The sequence below is a fragment of the Spermophilus citellus genome, assembly GCF_964194105.1.
Source record: "Spermophilus citellus genome assembly, chromosome: 17".
Lineage (NCBI taxonomy): Eukaryota > Metazoa > Chordata > Mammalia > Rodentia > Sciuridae > Spermophilus > Spermophilus citellus.
In genome coordinates this window covers 13942099-13959471 of record NC_138199.1, presented here as the reverse complement: position 1 = coordinate 13959471, position 17373 = coordinate 13942099, and the positions used below count along the sequence as shown (strand labels likewise).

General features: G+C 46.0%; 3 protein-coding genes across 4 annotated transcripts in view; 1 reads left to right on the top strand and 2 right to left on the bottom strand.

Moving 5' to 3' along the window:
- FXR2 (FMR1 autosomal homolog 2) overlaps positions 1–6657 on the bottom strand; it is an 18138-nt gene extending 11481 nt beyond the window's left edge. The window contains exon 1 of the mRNA XM_081271681.1: positions 6120–6657. Coding sequence (XP_081127807.1) covers positions 6120–6200 — 81 coding nt within the window. The 5' untranslated portion in view covers positions 6201–6657. The remainder of the gene's footprint in view (positions 1–6119) is intronic.
- On the top strand, positions 4978–17373 carry SHBG (sex hormone binding globulin). Its single transcript, XM_081271682.1, has 9 exons — positions 4978–5793; positions 14048–14202; positions 14356–14447; positions 14598–14787; positions 15112–15273; positions 15484–15643; positions 15767–15903; positions 16437–16644; positions 17077–17373. Exons 2-9 carry the CDS (start codon positions 14083–14085, stop codon positions 17223–17225), a joined length of 1218 nt encoding a protein of 405 aa, XP_081127808.1. The 5' UTR covers positions 4978–5793; positions 14048–14082; the 3' UTR covers positions 17226–17373.
- SAT2 (spermidine/spermine N1-acetyltransferase family member 2) lies at positions 11424–12928 on the bottom strand. Of its 2 annotated transcripts, none has more exons than XM_081271683.1 (6): positions 12706–12928; positions 12500–12551; positions 12280–12363; positions 12097–12198; positions 11910–11950; positions 11424–11785 (listed from the first exon to the last, which is right to left on the bottom strand). In XM_081271683.1, the coding sequence occupies exons 1-6, from the start codon at positions 12769–12771 to the stop codon at positions 11618–11620; spliced, it is 513 nt and encodes a 170-aa protein (XP_081127809.1). In that variant the 5' UTR covers positions 12772–12928; the 3' UTR covers positions 11424–11617. The 2 variants fall into 2 exon arrangements, with proteins under 2 accessions (XP_081127809.1, XP_081127810.1); XM_081271684.1 differs by having other exon boundaries at positions 11648–11785; positions 11883–11950.

Below are 17373 nucleotides of genomic sequence, written 5' to 3'. Positions count from 1 at the left end.
TGGGGCTGGGGTTGTGGCTCAGGGGTAGAGCGCTTGCCTCACAGTTATGAGGCACTGGGTTCGATCCTCAGTACCACATAAAAATAAAGGTATTATGCTCATCTACAACAAAAATATATTTAAAATTAAAAAAAAAAAAGAAAAAGAAAAAGAGATTATCAGGTAGTTGGTCCATCTCTTTCAGTCCTCACTGAAGAGGATATGTTCAGTCTCCTAAATCCTAAACTACCTGTTTAACCCCAAACCTAATTTTTCTGCCTTCCCTATTTTTTCACACATTCAAAATTAGGGATTTCTAATTTTGACAAAATTCAATTTGATTTTATTCTTTTATTAACTATACTTTTGGTTTCATTCTAGAAATCTGCTTAATCCAAGACCACACAGGTTTTCTATGTCTTCTCTGGAATCTGTATAGTTTTTTGTTTTATATTTCGATCTATAATCTGTTTTGAGCTAAATTTTGTACTGAAATGAGAATTGATCAAACTTTAGTTTTTACCTATAGGTATCCAGTTGTTCCAGAACCATTTGTTGAAAAGACTACCTTCCCTATAAACTGTCTTTTTCATTTTTGTCAAAAAAATTAATATAGAATGATATGAAACCACTCAGTTGGTGAACTTTTTGTTGGGAGGTACTGGGGGATTGAACCCATGGCCTCACACACGCTAGGTAACCACACTACCACAGTCACATTCCCAGCCCTTTTTTTTTTTTTTTTAAAGAGAGAGTGAGAGAGGAGAGAGAGAGGGAGAGAGAGAGAGAACTTTTTTAATATTTATTTTTTAGTTCTCGGCGGACACAACATCTTTGTTGGTATGTGGTGCTGAGGATCGAACCCGGGCCGCACGCATCCCAGGCGAGCGCGCTACCACTTGAGCCACATCCCCAGCCCATTCCCAGCCCTTTATTTATAGCAGTTCTAAAGATTAAACCCAGTGTGCTCTATTATTGAGGAACATCCCCAGCCATTTTTTGCAATAGGACCTTGCTAAATTGTGGAGGCTACCCTCAAACTTGCAATCCTCCTGCCTCAGCCTCCCAAATTGCCAAAACTACAGGAGTAGCACTACCATACTCAGCTTAAATTTCATTCTTGATACAAGCCACCTTTTTTTTTAAAAAATATTTATTTACTTATTAGTTATTGGCGGACACAACATCTCTGTCTGTATGTGGTACCGAGGATCGAACCCGGGCCGCACGCATGCCAGGCGAGCGTGCTACCGCTTGAGCCACATCCCCAGCCCCACCTTTCTTTATTTAGGGACAGGAACTTATTATGGAGCCCAGTTCTTTCTTAAAGCCTTACTATTATCCAAGGCATGTAGTTATTACTACTTCTGGGTCTCTTTCTAAACCATTTTTATCTTTCTCTGATGATCTCTTCTCAAGAAATGCTTATAAATCCTCTTCATTCAGAAACAATATTCACTCCTACCACCATATATGTGTGTGTGTGTGTGTATATGTATGTGTATATATATATATACACATACATACATATATATATATATATATATATATTTGTACTGGGATTGATCTCAGGGGCACTTGACCACTGAGCCACATCCCCAGCCTATTTTGTATTTCATTTAGAAACAGGGTCTCACTTGAGTTGATTAGCACCTTGCTATTGCTGAAGCTGGCTCTTAACTCGAGATCCTCCTGTCTCAGCCTCCCAAGCTGCTGGGTCACTCCTACCACTCTCTACACAAGTCTTCTGAGGGACTCTAACTCCTTACTATCTTCCTGGGTTATTTTTCCCTTCTGAATACTTTCCTTAGTTACTTCCTAAGTGCCTTCTTCCCACAACCACTAATATCTTATTCCTACCCCTTTTTCATTTTGTCTTTGTGGTGCTGAGAATTGAACCCAGGGCATTGTACACGTTAAGCATGTGCTTACTTCTGAGATAAGTCTTCCCACACCCCCACCCCCTTTATTTTTGTACTGGGAATTAAACCCAGGGGCCCTTCACCACTGAGCTACATCTCCAGTCATTTTTTTTGGTACTAGGGATTAACCCAGGGGCTCTTTACCTGAGTTACATCCTGAATCACTGGGATTACAGGTGTATGCCACTGCACCCAGCTCTCTTATCCTCTTTATTAGGGTTTGTCTAAATTTCTAGAAATATGTCAACCTGACTCTTGTCAGATTCTTTACCCAAAATGCCTACCTCCAAGTCTTCGTAATAGGTTATCAAGATAAAAGTAACCTATTCCAAAACATTTTAGGGATGAGACAAAAGGAAATGGAAAGGAGACAGAGGAGAATCACCTGCCTGCCTCTTTTATGAAGAGATTTGCACTATGCCATTACCTTTAATCCAATTCTCCTCTACCATGTTGGAGTTGGCTCACAGGGTTAACAGTATTATATTTTTTTCACCACGATTTCCAAGGCGAAATGCTAAAACTCAGAATGGGGTCAGCCCTCACATCATTGAGCAGTTCAAAATAAATGTCACTCACCCTTATACTTTCAAGGTCTTTTTTCCTTCAAATATCCTCCAAAAGTAGGTCTTTTCCCAATTACACATTCCAATCCTATCTCTGCTCTTTAATTCTACCCATTAGCCTTGATAATGGTTTTTGTTTTTGTTTTCCTTTGAGGATACCAGTGGGAGAAAATGAGCTCCAAGTCCTGCTCACTCTATGCTCACTGCGAAAATAAGCAAATAAGGGCAGGAGCAAAATCTGTTAGAAAACCATCCAGATCCAGAGGATGACTTGATTCAGTGACCGTACTATACACTGGTTTTTGTCTTCTGGGGTCTAGCACCAGGTAGGCAGAGAAAAAAATGTTCTAGGTTTCTAGGTATTTGTTTCTCAAATCAAAAAATACGAAATCAGTCCCCACCTTCACCCTATATTCTAGTCCTGACCTATCAAAAAAAAAAGGACTTCTAGGAGAAAAGCAAGAGGAGTCCGAATTTGATGATGCCCCATTCATTAAGAAAGGAATGAGGGCTGGGTACACTGGCACATACCTATAATCCCAGCAACTTGAGAGGCTGAGGCAGGAGGATCGCCAAGTTCAAAGCCAGCCTGAGCAACTTCACATGGCCCTAAGCAACTTAGGGAGACTGTCTCAAAAAATAAAAAGAGCTGGAAATGTAGCTCAGTGAAAAAGCACACCTGGGTTCAATTCCTAGTGCCAATTTAAAAAAAAAAAAAAAAAAAGAGGAAATGAGGGCTGCGAGTATACTTCAGTGGTAGCATGCTTGTCTAGCATGGATGAGTTACGGGTTCAATCCCAAGCACTGCCAAGGAGAAAAAGAAAAAAAAAAAGAATGAATAAGAATTAGAATATCTAGAAAGTAGGATAACTGTGTCCTAGGAGGTGAATAGATAGTTCATTTTGAAGTGTACACTTAAAAGAAAAAAAAAATTACATTCTAACAGAAAAGGAAGGATTGGTGGGATAGTTACAAAATAACTTAGATCTCAGATCTGCCATCTGTCCTGGAAGAAAATTAAAATAGGACTCAATTCTCAAAGAGGAAAAAGGACCTCCACAAAATTTATAGTTCTATAAGCAATGTAAACACTGCTTGACCACACCAAGGTTTGCTGAGTCATGAATATTAAATCAGTAGCAAGGTCAGATGGATAAGTATCTATATGGCACTTGGAGTTGAAAAAGGATTAGTCTGAATTTAGAGATTTGTTTTTAACTCAATCATGGAGCAGAAAATGCTAAGGTAGTCAGAACACAAAACCTACATTATGTAGCTTTAAGCTCAACTCCAACTAAACCCTATTCTGTCCCGTCTTCACTCAAGTCTATCATTCCCATAGCCCACAGGAGAAAAGGGAAAGATTCAGAGATACTTTCTATAGGATACTCCTATATGGAACAGGAAATGTGTCCCTTGCCAGCCTGAACTAGATACCAATCTTGCCTAGCTGTGCAAGGTTCCTATGCCTCTAGGAAAAAAAAAAAAAAAAATCTTGATCTTAGACTCAATTTGAGAACTGCTCTTCTTGAAAGCGAGAATTTGTAGGTGAGAAGGATCAAATGAAGGACAAGACACTATGGGAAAAAGGGCTAATATTTTATGAGGAAGGTTATTTCAACAAAGGTAAAACAAGTTGGGGGGACAGGATATGAGATAAATGTGTTCTATTAGAACCAGAAGGAATTAAGAGACTTTTTGCCAAAGAAAACAGAAATGTTATGGAGGTAGGCAGGATAGAAGAAAAAGTCCCAAGAGTTAGAAAAGTATGCAGAAAACGAGAAAAGAGATCAGCTGAGAGTGTCCTTCAGCTAGAAACAAAATAAGGTGATTCCTGGGGATTACACAGGAATAGAGAATTTTAGGATAAAAAGGCAAAGACTTGCATATAAAGAAATCTGGGGGCTAGGGATATAGCTCAGTCAGTAGAGTGCTTGCCTTCCATACCCAAGGCCCTGGGTTCAATCCCCAGCACCACAAAAAAAGAAAAAAAGAAATCTGGCAAGGAAAGATAAAAATGGTGGGAATTTAAAGTGAGCTTTAAAAAAAAAAAAAGACAAAAATGAACTTATCAACTGCAGTGAGGGGCACATACAAACCCTTTTCAGCTAAGCCTTCCATGATTTCACAGAGTCAGAGAAATTCTTCCAAGGGCATGAGAAGGTAGAAAGATCTATTGAGAGAAAATGACCTGAGGGAACTGAAGGAAAGGGGGCCCTCCTCCTCATACCTGACATTATGAGCAGTATCTTTTCTCTGGCCTCCCAAGGTGAAATGAAAAAAAATGAAACAGGAATCAGAAAGTCTGGGACAATTCTAGGCATAAAATCCAAAAAAAGTTCAGAATTCCATCAGTCACACAAAGAAAAAATTCCTGAGAGGCAAGAAGTTTTCTCTCTACCAGGAGTGGTGGCACACACCTATAATCCCAGCTACTGGAGAGGCTGATGCAGGAGAATCTCAAGTTCACAGTCAGCCTGAACAACTTGGAGAGAAGCTGTCTCAAAAATTAAAGGGTTGGGATGTAGCTCCATGGTAAAGTGCTTGACTAGCATGCACAAGGCCCTAGGTCCCACTCCCAGACAGAGAGGAAAAAGAAAAGACCAGGGTCTTTCTCTGACTTAAATCTAAATGGGTGTGTGTTGGGGGGGGGGGGACTACAAGTGACCTAGAAAATGATGGTAGTAAAAGGATTTAAAAAAAAAAAAATCCTGGGCAAGAGAAAAACTGAAATAACCAAGGTTCTTTTGAAAAGATAGTCCCTGTCTCCTTCCAGAAAATATTGACAGATCAGAAACTGGGAGAATTGACCAAAGGACTTCCAGAAGTGGAAATCCTTGAGATAGAAACCTAAGGAATCTTGGTGAGTCCTTTTAAGAGATATGAATAAGAAGCTTATTATGCTCTCAAGATGAAAAACTATATGAATGATCCAAATGTAACTGAGGTCAAAGTGAAATACCAAATACGATCCATCCCTGAGTAGAATGGCAGATCGGCTGGGCTTGGAATAAAGGTGTGACGGATGACAGACTTGTAAAAAGAATCCACTTTATGGTTGGCTGGGAGGCGAACTGGACTGATATAACCTGGGACTAAAGATGCCAAATGTCATAAATGGATTTTGACCGTTTCTCCTTCGACTGGGAACGGGGATATAAGATGAAAGTGGGGTGAATGATCCACAGCCAGTAGACAGAAGACTCCCCGAGGAAGATTAAAGGATCCAATATGGGACAGAGGACCTTCCCAAGGGGTTCATGTGGGAGAAGAAAGAAAATTATCCATGTGCTTAGACTGAAGGGAAGATGTGATTAAGGGCTAAGGTATGTCTTTCACTAGGAAGCAAGAAAGTCAATTAGAAGCTGGGTAAAAAGGTTTATCATGGGGGGCAAGGAGCGCCGATCCAAGCACAATAATGACCTGATGTCCATTTTCTCGGAACTGGAGGTAAAAACAGGTGTAATAGAGGGGTCAAAAATAAGAGGAAGAGGGTTAACTCACAGCGATCTGCCCAGGAGGGCTGCGGGTGGGAGCGTGGGTCGAAGGTTCTAAGGGTCAGCTACAGGAGCTTGATCCCGCCCCACTCTTCCCAGTTCCGGCTGCGGGGAGGGGGCCAAAGAGGGTGTCCAGGGTCGGCGCGCTGCCTCACCTTGTAGAAGGCCCCGTTGGAGCCGCGCACCTCGACCGGCAGTCCCGGCTCCACATCCCCCCCAGAGGACAGGCCGCCCATGGCGCCGCCACCGCCTCCGACTCCGGCGGCGGCAGCAGAAGCAGCGCTCTGAGTGCGGGCCGGGCCGGGCCCCCGGCGTCTCCCCGGAGGAGGAGCCGGAGGGGGAGCCGCGGGGGGCGGGAGCCGGGCCGGCCCCACGGCGGCCCTGCCACAGCCAACGAGCAGGGGGCCGGGGCCGGGCCGCTCCCCGTCCGCCGCCGCCGCCTTGGTCTCCGCCACCGTGAGGGGAACGGCCGCCGCCGCCGCTGCCTTCGTCACCTCAGCTTCCGCCCGCCGCCGGCCCCGCTGCTGCCTCAGTCCCGGGACCCGCCGCTGCCGCTCCACGGCCTCCACCTCCCCCTGCCTCCGCCGCTGCCGCCTACTGCGCAGGCGCACCCGGCACCCGCCCGCCGCGCGCGGGGCTATAGGACCACAGCGCAGGCGTCAAAGCTGGCGACCCCACTCGCGTTCGCCAGCGCATCAGGGCTTCCACATTCCCCTCTACTCTCTCACGCCCCCTCCTGGTCGCTTCCTTGCGCTTGCGCAGAACAAGATGCACTCTCTCTATTCGCCTCCCCATCACTCCACCGCCCGCCTCTCTTCCTTTCCCCGCCCCACAACACTAAGTGCAAACCAATCATGGGGAGGGAGGAACCAAGTTCACTCCTTCGGATTGGAGTTCCGCCGCCCGGCTGGCCACACCCACTTCACCATAGTGAGCCCCATGGGCTCGCGCAAGTTTGGGATGGGCATGCGCTTGAATGACTGCTTGGTCACTTTCTCCACCTTTGTCTTTCTTTGTGCGCACGCTCCAAAGAAAAAAAAGGAGGAGCCGAAAGGCCGAGAGCCTGGTGCGCACGCGCTAGGCTTTGCCAGCTGCGCGCATGTGTTGACTGTCTTAAGTATCTATAACTCTCTGCAAGAGTCAGGATTCTTAACCTGGGGATGTATCTCAGTGCTAGAGTGCTTGTTCAGCATGCTCAAGGTCTAGGGTTCACTCCCCAGCACCACAGGGGGAAGAAAGAGCCATTGCTCTTGGCTTGAGAAGATTTTAATATAATGAAGAGTTAAAGAATAATTTCATAAACCATACCGAAAAGCAAATGCAGCCGAGCGGGGCGCCGCTGGTAATACCAACCCCTCCGGAGGCTGAGGCAGGAGGATCGCAAGTTCAAAGCCAGGCTCAACAATTTAGTGAGATCCTCTTGAAAAACAACAACAACAAAGGGCTGGGGATGTGGCTCAGTGGTTAAGCACACCTGGGTTCAATCCCCTGTACCAAAAATATAATAAATAAATAAATAAATAAATAAATAAATAAATAAATAAATAAATAAATAAATAGGGCGGGGATGTAGCTGAGTAGTAAAGCTCCCCTGGGTTTAATTCCCGCGGGGTGGGGGAGTAATCCTTGCCAGACTGAGATAAACCAAGGGCATAAAATTGAATTTTTCTGTCTCCCGCTAATAAATGGCTTTACCAGCTTCACTATCTCTTGGTCAAGATCATCCACCTGCAGGAAACTGGTATCTAGGGCCAGTTGTAAAATATTTATTTGGTCTATGTCTCTGTTTCCTGACATTCAACTCCTTAAATCCCTCTAATCTCCAATTGATGCCTTTATACAAATGAGTCAACGAATGACTGGCAGCTCTCAAGGAAGCTTCAGGTAGGGGGGGATGGTCACCAGAAAGACCAAGATCAGACTAGAAGATTGGGTCTTTAAGCCCCATCCCTCAACTTCTGGTGTGTGTATGGGGGGTGCTGAAGGTTAAGTTGATCTCCAGTGTGGTCAATGGCTTATTCAATCATGCAGGAAAAACTCCACAGGACAGGCTTGAGAGCTTCCAGATAGCTTAACACTTGGTGTGTCTTGGAGGGTGGCCCACTTGGACAAGGCAGGGAAGCTCTGAGCCTGCTCCTATACCTCACCTCATGCATGTCCCCATATGTATCCTTTGTGGTAATTTCCTTAATAATAAACTGGTGAATGTTTTCCTGAATTCTGTGAGCCCTCTAGCAAATAGAACCTGAGGAGAGATTTGTAGGAATCTGATTGATAGCCAATGGATCAGAAGCACTGGTAAAAACAACTTGGGGCTTGACGCTGGCACCTGAAGTGAGGGAGGAGCACTCTTGGGGACTGAGCCCTCAATCTGTGGCATCTGACACTCATGGCAGACAGTGGCAAAACAATTAAATCAGCAGGGCGATGTGGTACAGGCCTATAATTCCAGCAATTTGGGAGGTTGAAAAAGGAGGATCCCAAGATCCAGGCCAGTCTCAGGAATTTAGGGATGCAGCTCAATAGCTCAATGCTGAAGTGCCCCTGGGTTCAATCCCCAATACCAAAATAAATAAATTGAATTAGAAGACAACCGTCTTCTGCAGAGTTGCTTTCTTGCCCATTCATGAGGAAACATCTATATACCTTTTGAAGTCACAGAAGCCTAATGTTGATTGTTTAATCAAAGTATGTGAGAAACTTGAGTTAGGTTTGTTTATTTCCTCTATAGTATCAGAGCCAGAAACAAGTGTTCCATTTGGCTGAATTATGTATTTTCAATAATTTGATTTTCTTTTTTCTTCTTTTTTTTTTTCTTTCTTTTTTGGTGTAGAGTATTGAATCCAGGGCATTGCACATACTAAGCATGCACTCTCCCACTGAGCTACATACACCCTGACCCTATAATTTGAATTTTTAGATGGGTTTTCAATTCTCTAAACTCCCATAGATACTGATTCCTACAACCTACACATTTATGTTACCTGCCTCAGTGTCTGAATTTTCTTCCCACTGATATGACAATTTAACCAATGGCTCATGCACAAAAGGAACAATATACCACCATCAAAAGTGATGACAGATATACACTATACAGTCTGGAAACATGTTTCTGACATATAAATTAAAAAACAGGCTACAAAAGTATGGTCCCAATCGGTCACAGTGGTGCACACCTGTAATCCCATTGACTCAGGAGGCTGAGGCAGGAGGATTGCAAGTTCAAAGCCAGCCTCAGCAACAGCAAGGCGCTAAGCAATTCAGTGAGACCCTGTCTCTAAATAAAAACACAAAAGGGGCTGGGGATGTGGCTCAATCGGTAGCGCACTCGCCTGGCATGCGTGAGGCCGGGTTCGATCCTCAGCATCACATACAAACAAAAGATGTTGTGTCCACTAAAAAAATAAATATTAAAATTCTCCCTCTCTAAATAAATAAATAAATAAATAAAAACACAAAATAGGGGTGGGGATGTGGCTCAGTGGTTAAGTGCCCCTAAGTTCAATCCCTACCCACCAAAAAAAAGTATGATCCCATAAGTCCTACTCTTAACTATACATGTATGTATTCTATGTGTTCTAAAGGCTGGATAATCAATACCAAAGGGTTAATCTCGATTATGTAAGTAAGTTTATGACTTCTATTTTTATTTTACTTATTTTTTGATGCTAGAAATGGAACCTAGGACACTTTACCACACCCTCACCTCCTCTATTTTTTTTTATGTGGGGGTACCAGGGATTGAACTCAGGGGAATTCGACCAAGCCACATCTCCAGCCCTATTTTGTACTTTATTTAATGACAGGGTCTCACTGAATTGTTTAGCACCTGGCTTTTTGCTGAGGCTGGCTTTAAACTTCCAATCCTTTTGCCTCGGTCTTGTGAGCTGCTGGGATTATGGGCGTGCACCACCATGCTTGGCTTCTATTTTTATATATATACACGTTTGGTTTGGGTTTTTTTTTTTACAACAAATCTGCATAACTTGCATAATAAAATAGTATGAAACTGGGGAATGAGAGTTAGAGGTAAAGCAACTGCTGAGCATGTGCAAGGCTATGGGTTTGATCACTGGTCCCACAAAAAAAGAAAGAAAAAAAATAAGAAATGAACTTCTTTCCCTCCTTGTTTCCCCTGGTCTTTGTTTTTTTTTTTTTTTTTTTTTTCTCGGCAGACACAACATCTTTGTTGGTATGTGGTGCTGAGGCTCAAACCCGGGCCGCACGCATGCCAGGCGAGCTCGATACCGCTTAAGCCACATCCCCAGCCCTCCCCTGGTCTTAAAGGTTTAATTTTTTAACTTAATTTTCCTCTTTTATAAGGCAAACCATGCTGAAAATAAGGACTTTGTGATTTTTTTTCTTTCTTGGTGTTATGATTGAACCCAAGACCTTGAATATGCCAAGCAAGCACTCTGTCACTGAGCTACACCCCAAGCCAACCTGTGACTTTTTTTTTTTTTTGGTACCAGGAATTGAACCCCAAAGCACTGAATCCCTGAGACCCATCCCCAGCAATTTTGAAAAATTTTTTGTTTTGAAACAGGGTCTCACTAAGTTGATTAAAGCCTCAACTAAATTGCTGAGGCTGGCTGTGAATCTGCGATTCTCCTGCCTCAGCCTCCTGAGCCACTGGGATTCCAGGCATATGCCACTCCACTTGGCTCAGACTCTGTCTTTAAAAAAAAAAAAAAGCTGGGGATGTAGTTCAGTGGTAGTGTTTGCCTGGTATATGCAAGGCCTTGGTTCATTTCCCAGTGCTAAAAACAAAACACTAGGTAACTTTTTAACAGGGTTAGGATGCTCCTAAACTCCTGGGCTCAAGCTATTTTCCTGCCTCAGTATCCCTAGTATGATTGATGCCAATGCTCCCAGCAAGCTGAGCTGATTTATTAAATCTGAGGCAAAGGGTTCTTCTCAGTGCCCCTTGAAATACTGACACCAGGGGGCAGTCTGCTGCCTCTGTTGAGTGGTGGGCCTGCCTTAGTTTTGGATCTGACATAGCTCTGTCCAGACATTTGAGGCCTTTGGATTCTAAACAGACAAGCTTGATGTGCCAAGCCTCTCTTTTCTCTATTTCCCACAAGCTGGAGCCAAAACTGGCCCCGGGAAGATCAAAGACAACTTGGCCCCTCTTTCACCTCTTGCTTCCTGGCTATTCCAGCCACTATCAGAACAACATCCCCTAATCGGAACATAGAAGAATCTTGTCCAAGCACAATGCTGCATACCTGTAATCCTAGCTACTTGAGAGAGAGGCTGAGGCAGGAGGATCACAGATTTAAAGTCAGCTTTGGCAACTTAGGGAAACTCTGTCTCAAAAAGGGTTGAGATGGTAGCTCAGTCATAGAGCACCCATGGGATCAATCGCCAGTACTCCACAGGGAGGAAAAGAAATTATTGAAGTGACTGAAGATTTTGCCACCCTATCAACTCTTCTACCCAATACCACACCAGGACACAGTAATTCTCATTTATTTTTCACCCTCAACAAGGCCTCTCCCTCAATTCTGCTCTTTCTGTACTCCGGGCATCTGCATCCATAACCCTCTTTTCTCAGGGAGGCCTCTGGGTCCCTGTGGAAATGGTCTCTGAGAAGTGCTTGAGTGGATGGAGACAGAAACTCCAATAGAGAGATCCCCAAGCGATGGCATCACCTTCCTGCCAACTCCCTCATTGCCTCTCCTTTAAAGCAGAAGGAGTGCCAGCCCTCTGCTTCAGTCAGATCTTGGGCTCCTAGGGCCTTGTACAAATCCATGGCCGTCTTGTTCCAGTCCAGAACTGCCAGGCGGAACTGGGAGCAACCTTGATCCAGGGCCACCTGTGGAGAAGACATTCCTCACTGTTCTGAGGCCAAAAAGTTGAAGACTCTCACCCACTTATTCAATTCACCCTCATACATCCTTGCTTTTTCAGACCTAGCTTGTAGCTCTCACCCTTCTCACCTTAGCCACCGTCTTGATTATTTTGGAACCAATCCCCTGACCTGTTAAAAGGAGAAAGACAAAAAGAACCATTGTTTGAGTTAAAGGAGATCAGAAAAAGCATTAGGCTCAGATGAGGGGAGAAGGGGATGGTGGTGGGTCTGTGGTCTGCTCTGTATCCACCCTGGTCTCAGCCCCTGGCCAGTACCCCGATATTCTGGCATCACATAGATGTCTTCCAGATAAATGCTGCGTCCCTTCCATGTGCTGTAGATGAAGTAGTAGAGCCCGTAACCCACCACACAGGGTTCTAAGAGAGAAAGAAAAGAGGGGTAAGGCCTCTGGAAAGAACAGCGGAGAGGACTGAGGCTGACTGGATAAGTGCTCTTACCCTGTAATTCCCCAGGTGCTGGAAGAATCTCTGCTACCAAACAGTGATAGAGAGGATTCTCTCCAAAGCCATCTGCTCTCAGGGCTGCAGAGATTGGGAAATGTGAAAAGAGGGAGAAAGAGGGCCTTGTGTGTATGCCTAATTAGGAGCTGCTGCCCAGGAAACATATCCCTCACTTCCTCCGCAGCCCCCCATCAGGGCACGGTTGCTGAGCCCCCACCTTCTTCACTGATCTTCACCTGATCCGAGAGTTTCTCGTACTCAGCCAGTTCCTGCGGTGCGGGACCGAAGCAAGATTAGAGTAGGAGGGCCCAGATGCTCCCAGAGCTAGATCCCAAGGCCTGCCCCTCCCCCACGCCCACTTCCCACTCCCGAGCTCAGGCCTCGCCGCTCTGACCCCCGGCTTTCCCGCCCCCCAGCCTTCACCCGAATCAGCCTCAGGATGTCTCCACAGTCTCCCTCCTTGGCCTCTCGGATCCGCACGGAAGCCATCCGGACCCCCACCGTCTGGACCAAGGACAACGACCCCCACTCGTGTTCGGCAGGGCCGAGCAAAGAGCATACAAGCTCGGGTCACAAAAAGCCGGGAGAGAGGGGTAGCGGAGGTGCCCCGGCTTCCCAGCCCGGGTTCTAGTACTTCCAGAAGAGCAGAGAGAACACGAGAGCAAGTGAGTTGGTCCTCACCGCCAGGGTAACCACTAAATTTGCCCGAAGAGCCGAGCCGACCAGCCAATCAGATTGCAAAATAGGCTAAGCCCCGCCCCTAACCCCGCCTCCGAAAGCAAGGTCTGGTGACTGGGCCCAGGTCAGGGATCAAAGCTTCCAGTCCAAATGTCCATCAGAGATACCCTCGCCTTAGGAGTCACCCTGTGCTCCTTTAATTGAAGTGTGCAGTGATTATCTACTTCAGCTTTCCCTCACTCACCCATCCATTTCAAATCCCCAAGCCCCTCATCTGTTAAAGCTGTATCCTACCGTTTTGTTTTTATTTCTGTTGTTTCAGTGCTGAGGATCAGACCCAGGGCTTCTAGGCAAGTGCTTTACCAGGGAACTATGCCCCCACCCCTATTTTCTACGGCTGTTGCGTGGCTCAAAGTGTTTCTTCTCTCAGGGACATTTGTATTTTAAGATGGGTCAGGGAGAGGGTGATGATTTTCCTCTGGTAGACTGTTGGGCCCTGTAATCAACGGATAAGGGATATCTTTAGGAGTGGGGCCAGGTTATTTCTTAGTATCCACTAAATCACACACAAAGACAATAGTTCCTTGTGAGACAAGTGTCAAGAGGCCTGGGAAAACTTAGGGAGGAGTTCAGACACTGTGCCTGCATTATCTCAGTGAACCCTCATGCACAGCAATCCCATAAAGAAATGATTATTTCCTTCATTTGACAGACAACGACACTGAAGCACAAAGGTGAGGTGACTTTCCTAAGGTCATTCACCCAGATAATTGAGATTCCATGTCTCATCTCTAGCCCTGATGCTAATTGAGCAGGGCAGGATCCTTTGCAGACCTCAGATCTGCCAAGTATCCTCTGCAAGTAGATAGAATGCTAGGTCAGGGTCATGGAATGTCTTCTCTCAGCTCATAAACTTGTCCTCTGCTGTGGGGGATGGTAATGGAGGGACTCTTTCCCTCACCCCAGTTACCTTCAGAGGGGCCGCAGGGTCAGTGTCCCAGTTTCCTGCCCCCCCTTCTCCCCCCCCCTAACCTTTAATCCTCCACCACCCATGTGCAAGGCTGCCTCCCCCACACATTCTTCTCAGAGTTGTCTGAGCCACAGAGTGGATTGCTGCTGACTATGGAGAGCAGAGGCCCACTGGTCACCTCACATCTGCTGCTGCTGCTACTTTTGCTGCCGCTGCTGCTGCCATCTCACACTCACCAGGGATGGACTCTGGAACACCTTCTTCCTACCCAGGTGCAGAAGTGGGACAGGGTCCTCAGCTGTGTGTGTATTTAAATGAACTGCACTTTGGCTCCGTTCTTTTCTCTTCTGGTCCTGTAGCAATGTCTTTCTTGCCATCTCTGATGTGTCCTTCACCCAACTTGTTTTATCTTCTTTTTCTAACAGAGGGCCCAGGACCCTCCTGCTAGGCACCTCAGCAGTGGCCTAGGACAAGAGCCTGTAGCTGTAATGACCTTTGACCTCAGCAAGATCAACAAGTATGGGGTTCACCTATCCTCTGGATCCAGCCCCCTGACCCTACCCTGTCTCCACCTTTCCATGTTTCCCTTTTTCTGTCTCCCTGAACTCCACCTCTTCCACCTCAAAGGACACACCCATATGCAGTCTTTCCTTCTTCATCCTATCAGAACCTCCTCTTCCTTTGAATTTCGAACCTGGGATCCAGAGGGAGTGATTTTTCATGGGGATACTAATGCTAAGGATGATTGGTTCATGCTGGGGCTTCGGGATGGCAAACCTGAAATCCAACTGCTCAATTCCTTGGCCCAGCTTACAGTAGGTGCTGGACCTCGGCTGGATGATGGGAAATGGCACCAGGTAAGCTAACTCTTTTCCTTCAGGGAGGGGTGTCTTGGGCTGGTATAAAGAACAAAAACAGAACCAAATTATTGGCATCCTTTGTCATTGGTATCTCATCAAATCTACACAAAACCTCCATGATGTAGCTACTCTTATCTCTGTTTTTTGCAAATGGAAATTCCAAAGCTTAGACAATATATAAGTGAGAAGACCTGAGTGAGCTAGGGATGCCAGCTGTGTCTTCAAGTGCACATTCTTTCAACCATACTAGGTTGTCTCAGAGGAAAGGGGAAGTTACAGACCACAGGGGCCTCTGTGTCTACTTCTCACCTCCTTTTGCAGGTGAAAGTGAAGATCGAAGGGGACTCAGTACTGCTGTGGGTGAATGGGGAAGAGATACTGCGCCTGAGACAGGTCTCTGGGCCCCTGGACAGCAAACCTCAGTCCATCATGAGGATTGCACTGGGAGGGCTGCTCTTCCCCACCTCCAACCTTCGGTTGCCGGTAACTAAATCACAGGGGTAGGAACCAAGACTAAGCTGTGGAAATAGAAATCCAAACTTTAGGGAAAGAAGATGGGATAAGAGCTGTGTGGGGGAAGCCAAATGTTTGTGTTTCAAAGGGAAATAAATTGAGTGGGGAGAGGCTGGGACTGAGGCTCACATACCCTGATTTCAATGGCCCAACATTATTCCTCTTCTGCACCCACTCCAGCTTGTCCCTGCACTGGATGGCTGCTTGCGCCGGGATACCTGGCTAGGCCAACAAGCCCAGTCCTCATCCTTTCCCTCCACGACCTTCAGAAGTTGTGATGTGGAGTTACAGCCTGGGCTGTTCTTCCCTCCAGGGACCCATGCAGAATTCATTCTCCAAGGTAGACTTCTTGGAGACTATTTTTCCCTCCAGCTCTGTCTTCCTCTGTCTCCCTCTAACACTAGGCTCTTCTCTCCGTGAAACCCCAGCCTTGAGGTCACAGGATGATCTTTTCTCCCTGCAGACATTCCTCAGCCTCACATAGAGCCCTTGGCCTTCTCTCTGGACTTGGAATTTAAGCTGGCAGCAGGCTCAGGCCATCTCCTTGCCCTTGGGGAACCAGAGACCCCTTCTTGGCTCAGTCTTCATCTCCAAGATCAAGTAAAGGGGGAGGGTGGGGGGTGCTGCCTGTATTCAGTAAATCCTGAGAGCAATGAGGGGCTCCAAATTTTCAATATTAGGCAAGTTTAAGGATAGGGGTGGGGAGCCAGGGATATATCTTAAAGTTGCCTACAGCAAGCAAACAGTTTTAGCTTAGGGGCTGGGGATGTGGCTCAAGCGGTAGCGTGCTCGCCTGGCATGCGTGCGGCCCGGGTTCAATCCTCAGCACCACATTACCAACAAAGATGTTGTGTCCGCCGAGAACTAAAAAAAAATAAATATTAAAAAAGGTTCTCTCTCTCTCTAAAAAAAAATTATTAAAAAAAAAAAACAGTTTTAGCTTATATTAAGGGGTGGGGGAGGTTATAGAAAGTCAAGCCAGGAAAATTGGGGCAGGATGTAAGTGGTGAGAACAGTCGGTAGGTGGAAGTGTGGTTTAAAGACTGAATTAAGGCAGCTAGAGTGGGGCCACAAAGAAGAGGTATGACCCATTCTTTCCTCCCTTACTCCTGTCCCTGTCTCTCACACTGCAGAAAGTAGTGCTGTCTTCTGGGGCAGGGCCAGGGCTGGCTCTGCCCCTGGTTTTGGGAATCCCTCTTCAGTTGAAGCTGAGTATGTCGGGAGTGGTTTTGAGCCAGGGGCACAAGACAGAGGTCCTTGTTCTGCCTCCTTTGAGCCTTGGCCCCCTCCTCAACCTTTGGACCCAACCTCAGGGAAGGCTCTTCCTAGGAGCTTTACCAGGTAAGTGAGAAGTTCAGGTTCCTCAGTACCTCAAGGGAACTCTGGGACAGAAGAAGAAAAGACCACAAAAAAGAGGGGAGTCCTTCTCTTCTCTGAGAGGACCCACTCTCTCTCCCTTGACAGTGTCTCCTTCTCCCCTTTTCTATCCCTTCTTATAAAATCATGCCTGCTACTCTGACATAAAAATAAAGGAGGGGGAAAGAGGGGATAGGGCTGGGGATACAGTTTAGTGGTATAAAGCTCGCCTAGCGTATACTAGACCATGGGTTTGATCCCCATCACTGAGAAGAAAAAGAAAAAAAAAAAAAAAGATAAGGGAGCAGTGGGAGGAAGTACTTTTGGAAATTCTAGTTAGAGAACTGAAAAATAAGGAGTTTCAGGATTCAAGGCACCCTAATGCTCTAATGCTACCTCTATGCCACCTCCCTTTAGGAGAGGACTCTTCTGCTTCCTTTTGCTTGGATGGCCTTTGGGCACAAGGACAGAAACTGGACATGGACAGGGCCCTGAGCAGAAGCCAGGACATCTGGACTCACAGCTGCCCCCAGATCCCAAGCAATGGCACTGATAACTCCCATTAAACCCCCTATGAATGTGATATGCTCATTTATTCAACAAACACTTACTGTGTACAGCCAAGGGACCAAACACTGTGTCAAGCATTGAGATATACTGACAAGGGGCTGGGGTTGTGGCTCAGAGGTAGATCACTTGCCTGCCATGCGTGAG